The sequence below is a fragment of the Manis pentadactyla genome, chromosome 6 (assembly GCF_030020395.1).
Source record: "Manis pentadactyla isolate mManPen7 chromosome 6, mManPen7.hap1, whole genome shotgun sequence".
In the NCBI taxonomy this organism is placed as follows: Eukaryota; Metazoa; Chordata; class Mammalia; order Pholidota; family Manidae; genus Manis; species Manis pentadactyla.
In genome coordinates, this window is record NC_080024.1 from 112,309,830 (window position 1) to 112,319,583 (window position 9,754).

The 9,754-nt window shown below is 42.8% G+C and overlaps 1 protein-coding gene across 2 annotated transcripts in view; it reads left to right on the forward strand.

Annotated features, from left to right (window-relative positions):
* LAMA1 (laminin subunit alpha 1) overlaps nt 1-7,056 on the forward strand; it is a 156,979-nt gene extending 149,923 nt beyond the window's left edge. For both annotated transcript variants that reach the window (XM_036880704.2, XM_036880705.2), the window contains exons 61-63: nt 881-1,014; nt 3,383-3,605; nt 4,177-7,056. In XM_036880704.2, coding sequence (XP_036736599.2) covers nt 881-1,014; nt 3,383-3,605; nt 4,177-4,337 — 518 coding nt within the window. In that variant the 3' untranslated portion in view covers nt 4,338-7,056. The remainder of the gene's footprint in view (nt 1-880; nt 1,015-3,382; nt 3,606-4,176) is intronic.
* Nucleotides 7,057-9,754: the final 2,698 nt, after the last annotated feature.

A 9,754-nucleotide genomic window follows, 5' to 3' on the forward strand; every position in this document is an offset into this window, starting at 1 on the left:
CCTTCCTCCTGCCTGGAGTGGTGCAACTCCTGGCCAAGGGCAAACAAAGTAGTGCCGGTTTTGTCTGTACTTTTCCTAAGTTATGTAAGGCACAGTCTCACTGTCCAAGTTCATAAAGGCCTGTGAGCCAAAAAGTCAGCAGCATAAGATACCTAGATCAGCCAGCCAAATGCAAGTCAGATATGATGAAGAAATCAGCTCCGTTTTGAATATTAAAAACATGAATCACTTGTAAGAAGAGTTTAAATCTCTAAAATGCTTTAGAATATAAAGGCTTAGAATTAACCTTTGTGCTGTAACTGACATTTCCTCTCCATTGCAGATACTTGATTTATTGGTTTACCTCCTGTTTCCACCAGAACTGTGCTTCTCTTGGCCCCTGTTTTGCTTTCTGCTCCAGGGAACTACCTTCCTCTGGCTTCCTGGGAGGCTCTGGTGGGAGATGGGAGGGGGAGGGACGGGGGAGGAGGCAGCAGCTAGTGCGCATCTCTCCTACACTCTGTGTCCCAGTTCTGTTAACACCACCTTTGCCCATTTTGCCCTCAGCCCTGAGCTGAACAAGAGCCTGTTACTGCTAATAGCCCCAGTTTGGCTTCTCAGCTTTTTTATTACCTGAATAAAAAATATATTCAATTAAATCCCCACTTAAAAAAAAATCCTGGTGTGGACTGCAGTACACTTAGTGAAGGATGATGGAGCCAGGATGTAGATTCTGGGAAAATAAAGTGGATCTTCCTGGATAGACGACACAGGGCTTTCATGGAGCCAGGCCTCCTGATTCTCGGTCAGGAGCTGGAATGCGCAGCCCTGCCTGGCTGAGCCCCAGCCTTCCTGGGGCAGGTGGGGCTTACCCCCAACTCGTTACTCTTGTGCTTCCCAGTCAAAGAGGGCTACAAAGTCCGATCAGACGTGAACATCGCCCTGCAGTTTCGTACCTCCTCAGAGAATGGTGTCCTCCTGGGGATCAGCAGTGCCAAAGTGGATGCCATTGGGTTAGAGATGGTAAATGGCAAGGTAGGTGCTTAATCTCGGGGCCCTCCTCACCCCAGTGGCAGACACAGAGCCGTTGTAAAGAGTAGACATTCCTAAATCCAGATTTCCAATAGTCCACTTGCATGGAATGCAGAAACCTTTCAATTATTACTAAAAACTGGATGATCCTAAAAATATTGTTAAAAAATAACTTTTGTAATTTTAAAATTAAACAAAGCAACACTGCAACTAAAACACACAGAATTTTTTTTCCCAGAACTATCTGAAAATTGCCAATCTGACGCAATCTCCCTAATATGTGTTAACTCTTGATTTGAAAATAATTGCAGATTCATGGGAATAGCAATGAAATGTACAGGGAGGGCCTCATGCACCCCTTCCTGCAGGCTCCTCCAGCATCGGCGCCTCGCGTAACACCAGTTCACATCAAATCCACAAAACTGACATTGGCGGAATCCACAGAGTTCATTCAGTTGCAGTAGTTACCGTGTGTGTGTGTATGTGTGTAGCACTACACAATTTTATCACCACCAACACAGTTAAGACACTTATTGCTGCCATTACCACAGGCTCCCTCAGCTGCCCCTTCATATCCACACAGATTCCTCCCCTTGCACCCCTAGCCCCTGGCAACCACTAGTCTGTTCTCCATCTCTAATTGCTATTTCATGAGTGATCGTATAAATGAAATAATGCAATATATATCCTCTCTCAGCCTCATTTCCCAATGGTGCACCCAGGTTGATCACTTCATTTCTTTTTATTGCAGAGTATTCCATGGGATGGATTACCACAGTCTAATTTTTTTAATGCAAAAAGTGTAATTTCTTTTCTGTAACTACTCTGCTCTTTCATTCAGCCTCCAGCCTTTCCCATGTTGAGAACAAAATGAACTCAACAACTAGCCATACTTTATAGTCTCTTCTGCTTTAAACTGCCTCCTTCAGAGTTTCTCCAGGGTCTCATTCTCCTTCCTCTCCCCTTCAGGGCTATAGGGTGCATGCAGGATGTGAGGGAAGGGCATCTTCATTGCCCTTTTTCTTCTCTGCAGTCTCTCTCCTGACAGCAGGTGAGGGTAGCTCTACTCTCCTGGCCCGCGGGCTCAGCCTCTGTCATCTGTGTCCTCGGCCAGCTGGCCCTGGCTGGCAGTAACAGGCTGCCTGAGGCTAGTGCACTGCCAGTGTGTGGGTCTGCTCCTTTGCAGATCAGGCTTTGCCTGTCAGCAGTCATGGGCACTTTGTCCGCCACCTTCCATATCCCCCAGCAAGGGTCACATGAGAATTTGGAATTTCTGCCATGCCACTCCTAAGCCTTGGGGTGGCCTCTCAGGTCTTCTCCCCACCTATCTGTACTTGGCCACCATTTCTAATACCTGTGATCAGCTCATTTTGCTCTGGGACTGACACTTGAATCTCCCTAATTGCCTCCTGGAAGGCAAGGGACAGATCTCTATGCTCCAGATTTCCCCCACTGATCTTACTTGCTTGTTTCTAGCATTTCTACTCACTCTCCACTGGGTTTCTGGGCCCAAGATACCCTATATTGTGGGTGGGGAGGATATAAGAAAGTGACCTCTGACCTGCCCTTCACCTCTCTTCCCCTCTTCCTCCATCTTCATTTGAAACAAAACCACCTCTACATCATATTGCTATGTCTCTACCCTGTGGCTCACAGCCCACTTTTCCCTCCTGTACTTAAAAAGAATTTTGAAAAATTTTGTGTCTGCACATTTTTATGTGACATCTGAAAAATGTTATCAGAAATGTAATAGTTGCAAAAAAAGTAACTTCAGATGTATTATATATTTTACCTCTGTTTATTAGCTTATTATATATCGTTCTTTTCAAACACTTTTAGATGTATATTTATAATGTACATCTTTGACTCAGCCTATGTTAAAATACTACTGAGCAGCTTCACATAGAGCATAAGAACCTTAGAACAGTATACTTATGATTCTTCCCTCCCATCTTTTGTAGGTCTTAGATTTTTTGTGTTCCCCCTGCCATGGCAGAGCATCTGTAGTGAATCAGAAGGGAACTAGTTCCTTCATAGGTGCCAGTAACTGCCATGAACTGATGCCCTCCGTAAACCCGTCAGCTTCTGTTGTCCTAAAAACCAGGCACTGATTTGGGTCACAGTGCTGAGACAGTGACTCTGGTTAGCTCCCATGGGTGGCCATTTGCCATTTTTGAAATTTCAGGAAGAAGGGAACATCTGAATCTTATTTAAGAGGCTATTTTTCAAACCCATTATTTGGTTTTCATAGTTAGCTGTCCTTTTTAGCAGAATGCTGGGATTTTATCCACTCCAAGAGCATTACGTAAACAGACTGTGCTTCCTTAAATATGGAAAAATTCATTGAGATGCTTGTTTGCCACTGTTTTAGATCTTGTTCCATGTTAACAATGGTGCTGGTAGGATAACAGCCACGTACAAGCCCAAAGCTCAGAGTGCTCTCTGTGATGGAAGATGGCACACTCTTGAAGCTAGCAAAAGCAAACACCAGTTGGTTCTGATTGTCGATGGGAATGCAGTTCATGCTGAAAGTCCACACACCCAGTCCACCTCGGTGGACACCAACAATCCCATTTATGTCGGTGGCTATCCTGGTATGTATGAATGTCTGCTTTGCTCATTCCCTTTTAAGGACCTTGCCCCTGGGGGAAGTCTTAGTTCAGGCATATATAGAATAGGGATTAAGAAAAACATTTGAGAAAGGCTATTCAGATACCTAGGAATTCTCGGAAAAATTGAAACAGTCTACACACTTAAGGTGATCATCAGGTAAGACTCCGAGAACACTAGATGTGATGTAAGCTGGAGGGCTCTACTGAGGGGCTCACCTAGATGACTTGCAAAGTAGGGAGTGATTTGGGGGCAAGAAGTCATTTTAGAGGACAGACACGCTTCTTATCCTCTCACGTTGATTTTGTATTAGAATTGTGCATTTCATATACTCCAAGTCATCATTAACAAACGATAATAAAATAAGTATTTTTATGACTTTTTGAGTCACAACTATGCCTTAAAATGACTATAGATTAAAAGTTTCATTACTTACGCTGTCACTGAAGCCATTATTCTAAGTTGGATATAGAAAACACTTGAGATTATTTTTGCTCCTATTGTGCTCCTGTCATGTGATACAGTTAAACAAAACTTCTCTTCTTCCCTAAACAGCTAATGTGAAGCAAAACTGCTTGAGCAGCCAGACCTCCTTCCGGGGGTGTTTGAGAAAGCTCACTCTGATGAAAGGTCCACAAGTGCAGATCTATGACTTCAGCAGAGCTTTTGAACTGCGAGGAGTTTTCCCTCATTCCTGTCCTGGCGCCGAGCCCTGAGCTTCAATGGAGCTCCTGGTTGGGAATCGTCACTTACATTTTGAGGAGAATTCTTTTTGTGACTTAAAATCTCACTTCAGATTTCATTTCCAACTCAGGTTAAGTGTTTCCAGAGAGACATTTTGGTTTCTGTTAAACTAAAACCACGTGTGCAACAAATACCTCGATGAAATAGTTTAAAATGGAAATGGAATTTACTGGACCGCTTTTTAAAAGTTGTTCTAATGAATCTTTGTGAACATGGGTATTCTGTTGATTACTGAACAGTATTTCATGGTTTGAATTTAGAGCTTCTAAAAATATCACTACAGATGATAATAGATTAGAATAGAGAATGAATACTTTCATTTCTTTACCAAAAATGTAAGCTCTGATTTCTGCAGCTGGCAGGCAATGGTGCTGGTTAAGTGCCAGCAGAGGGCACCAGCTGTTCGCTGTGAAAGCCTTTGCACAGGCCCGGGAATCCTGCGGAAAGGGAGTAAGCGATGGAGATGGAACCTCCCTTAGGAATGTTACTCCTCAGGACCTGACCTAACAGGACTTTGCAGGATGAGAACAAAACAAACAGTTGGCATCACAAACACTTAGCCAATTTTATTGTAATTAGCTATTAATGGTAATTACCATAGATATGGTAATATACTAGTTACTGTCAATTTTATTTTCACCCTTCGGGATGAGAGTTTTCCTTGATCAGCTACTTTTTCTGGGAGAATGTCATTTCAAATGAAGGGAAATTTAAAATAGCCACACATGTATACTGTGTTAATGAACTAAGCATTTTAACCCCCTGACTTTGGGTGTCTCACTTGGTTCCCCTGATCTCATTCTGCTCTGTGGCCACGGCCGGGGTCCAAATGGCTGCTGTTCCGTATGCTTCAGAAAAATGATGTCATTTTTCAAATCCTTACTTGGAAAGGTCACTACCTCTCTTAACAATGACCTGCTTTTCCAGTATGGAAGGTGATTGGTTCAACTTCTATTTCTGTGAGAGAGTCTGATTTGGTAAATAAGGAAGGCAACTGTGGCCCTGGTCCCTCTTCCGTGCCTCATTCGTGTTTCTGAACACTTGTGGTGATCCACACCTCCTGGCTGATGTCTCTGAAACTTGCCATTCCTTCCCAGTGAAATATCTCACAAAGACATTAGAGAAAGGTGGCATCCAGTTGTGGAAGGCCTGACTGTTCTGGGGCACCTGGCCTTTAAATAATGCAGACAGCTGCAGGCCTAAGGCAGCTCACTGGGGCAGCCGGGTTAGGAAAGGGGCATCTGTCATCCCCGCAGCAGAAGTGCCCAAGGAGCCCCTCACTATCTGCGGGCACCTTTCTGTCTGTGTCTCTATAGAAACCATCAACAGCGGGAGATGATGGCTGGGACATTCCACACCTTGGCCTATCACGCTGGGTGAGGAGTTGATCCAAACCCGGACAGAGAGCAGATTACAGAAAAGCCCTAGAGTTTGTTCCTCCCCCTCCCCCCTCTCCCTAAAACAGGGACTGGGCCTTTCATGGTTGTAACTGTAACTATTCATGAGGCCTTCCTTAAAAGATCTCCTCAAGGGAAAGTCCACTTCTGTCCCCTTTGGCCTTTCACTGAGCCCACAGTAGAGAGATCCCGCGTTCGCTGTCCTTCCAGGGTGGTGAAGAACCTGGGCTCAGGTCAGACGCCTGGCTTTGACTCACCGCAGGGCCTCACGCTGGTCCCGTGACCTCTCAGCAAGGCAGGTTCAGGCCTTTGGGGCTGGTTTGCCAGATAAAATATAGGACACCAGTTAAATTTGAATTTCAGAGAAGCAATGAACAAACACATTTTTCACTGTAAATATGTCCTATTAGCATGGCATCCTATGTTTTTTATTTGCTAAATTTGGCAACTTTATGCTAAATCTGGGGACTTTACAGGCCACAAGGGCCTAAAAATATTGCTACCCATTCCCTCACTACAAAAAGACTCAAAATTTTAAAAATCTACATCTTAAAAGACATGCAACAAAATCTTTTGAAGATCACATCTCTCCCATGATGCTTTTATTGAAACATATATATTTTTTAATTCTATTTTTGGTGGCCCAAGCATTTGGTTAGTGTGCTTATTAACTCATCACTCTATTTTTTTTAATTGTTGTAAAATATAGATAAGATAAAATATGCCATTTTAACCTTTTTTAAGTATAGAGTTCTGTTATATTAAGTATATTCACACTGTTGTGCACCATCGCCACCATCAAGCTCTGGGACTCATTTCATCTCACAAAACAAACTATTCCCCTTAACACTAACTTCCCACTCTCCTAGCTCCCCAGTCCCCGGCAACCACCATCCTGCTTTCTGTCTGTATGAGTTTGACTACACCAGTTATCTCAGTATTTGTCCTTCTGTGACTGATTCATTTCACTTCCCATTATGTCCTACAGGTTCATCTATGTCATGGCATGTGCCAGAATGTTCTTCCTTTTTAGGGCTGAGTGCTATTCCACAGTGTGTTTATATCACATTTTGTTTATTCATTCATCCATCAATGACACTGAGGTTGTTTCTACCTTTTGGCTATTGTGAATAATGCTGATACAAACATGGGTGTACAAATACTTGCTCGAGTCCCTACTTTCGGTTCTTTTGGGTATATACCTAGAAGTGGAATTCCTGGATCATATGGTAAATCTATTTTTACTTTTTGGGGGGAACCTCCATATTTTTCTTCATAGTATCTAGCATTGTTTTTAAGACTCAACTTTCTCATCTGTAAAGTAGGGTTATGATACCAGTATCAAAAAGGTATGTATTTAAGAAGTATTATTCAAACTGACTAAAAAATAAGAGAACACCTGGATAAGCCAAAAACATTAACCTTAGTGAAATTTAAGCCTCAGTCACACCTGCCCAATGATGGGCTGGTTTAAACGTAAGATAATTATTAAATATCTAAAACAAGAAAAAGAAAAGCAACTAACCCATTTAACACAGCTGTAAAGCTTTTGTTAAGACCCAATTTATGTAATATATTACTGATTTTCCTATAGTGTCTACACAATAATCTCTAAAATGATGCATCATAATCTGGGATGATGCACTCATGGCTGAAAATGGAACAACCACGTATCAACACAAGCTTATGAATTAAGTGCTAATTTAGTATTCAAACCAGAAATTGAAATGCAAATAGCTAAAATGCTCTATTAGAATTGTTGGGGCCAGGAAGTATATGTATTTTCACCTTGAAACACTATAAATCAAGAGCTAAATCATGAGACAGCAGTCTGGGAATTTACAGGGTAGCTGTAAGGATGCTTTGCAAAATGCACAATAGCAGCATGGTGGGCGGCAGTCCAACTCACAAAGTTCTTTCAGATGCACGGTGGTGTTTGGGTCTAGAAAAGGGAGTTTGGGAACATGACACAGGCGTCTGAGCTACACAGCTAAAAGAAAGGACACTGTTGAGAGTAATGGGGAGTGCCACTGGCAGGTGGAGAGGGAACAGAATGGACGGGGCCTGATCATGAAGAGCCCAGAAATTAGGCAGGTAGGAAGGAGACGGGATACGATTCCTTGTGAAGCAGCAGTGTTTCCCATCAGAGGAGTAGTACAATGAAATGGTGCACTTTAAATCATAAACTGGCTGGAGAGCACAGCCTTAGTCAGCAGGACTAACTGGTGGCTGATAACCAGGGGCAGTGATACATGACAGCAGCATCATACAGGAATGTGAGGCTCCAGCAAAACATCAGCTTTAGGCAGCAAAGGACCGCAGGGCTCGACAGGGAGCTCGGAGAAACGAGAGTGTTGATTCCGTGGATGGAAGATAAGTGGAGAAAATCACAAGCTCAAGTTCTGCATGTATTGAATTTGAGAGGATGATGAGAGCAAATCCGAAGGGAGGTGTCTTAGCCGGCTGATTGGAGAGGAGCTGGTAGGGGCAGGAGGCGTTAGCACTCCTGCCTCCCACGTGTGCCATGACCCCCACGGAGTCCTGGTTGAGGAAACATCAAAATGGACCTTAGAACTACAACGAAGGCAAACCGGCCAAGAAACTCTCATTGAACGGTAATGTGTACGTGCATTTCCTCAGCCGTGATGGATATTGACAAGGAATCCTTGGTAAAAAAGCTGTTCAGAGCCTCAATGGATCCTGAGTCTTCTGGATTCGGCAAATGGTTTCTCTTACTGTATATTTCATTTTCTAAAGGTACTTTTTTTTTTTTAAAGACGAGGGAAGCAGTGATGCAGAGATAAGGGAGTCTCATGACATTTCTTATGATAATGCTGCCTGGTGACAGTGACAACACTTTCTTCATCTGTCACAGAAACTCTTTCATGTCTGATTTCCCACTTTAAAATCTTGGGATAGCCGTATGTTTACCCTTCAGCCATAATAAACTCCCTCCCTACACTGTTCTCTGCTTTTTTCTCTTGCTTGGAACGGAGATTGTAGACATTTCTGCTCTGCCCACAACCCAGGACTCTTCTCATAACTGCAGCCTCTGTCACTCATACACCAGCCTCTGAACCACTTGCTCTGCACCTCCCAGTGCAGCAGTTCCAAATGTCTGCAAGAAAGCAACAGCCTGAGGAGCAAGCATCCGGTCATTCTCCTGGCTTGGACTACTTTGAAAAGCAAAGCAAATGTGAGCACATCTCCTGTCATCTTGTGATAACTCGTTTTTTCTTTGGTGTATTTTGAAGCATTAAGATTTCTCTGTCAAATTAATACTTCATATAATTTTCAAAATCCTAAAAACATCACATAAATTTCAAGTCTCTATTTTACTGCGTGCAGCTACATTTTTATCTTCCAAAATCTTCGCGGTCTTTCTGGACAGCCCCGTGCAGCACTGACCACTCTGCTTAGGGGTCTGTCATTGTTCCGTTGTTCATTTATGCTTGCTTTTCCCCTCGAACATGTATGCCCCTTGATGATCCTCCAGCTGTTCCACATCTCCTGGAAATTTCCCATTCTGTTGGCTATTTCTTGGACAGCTCTCAGAGCTAACGTTATGAGGGCCTGTGGGGGATTATTAGTAAGTAACTGTTGAATTTAATATTAGTTTATCATTTTTTTCTATAAGTACCTTAGCAGTGTAGTCCTTCCTATAAATTTCAAAAGCTCTTTGCAAATGGAATTCCTCTGGCGTCTAATAAGCATAGAACAAATGGCAGAGTAAGCCCATTTTACATAATATGTAGTGAAATTTTCAGCTTAACATACTCTGAAATGTCAAAACTATCAGGTTTTTTCCAGAAAATGACAGACATGGCTCCTGTCCATTTTCAGCTCTTTCAGTGTCCAGCAGTGACACTCATTGCTGAAGCAAGCACAGTCTAAAGCCAAGCACTTGGATGAGAACATAACAAAAATCATGTATTTTCTCTCTGGGTAACATAATTTGGTGATTTTTTTTTCTTCTCACTGTATATTTGGTA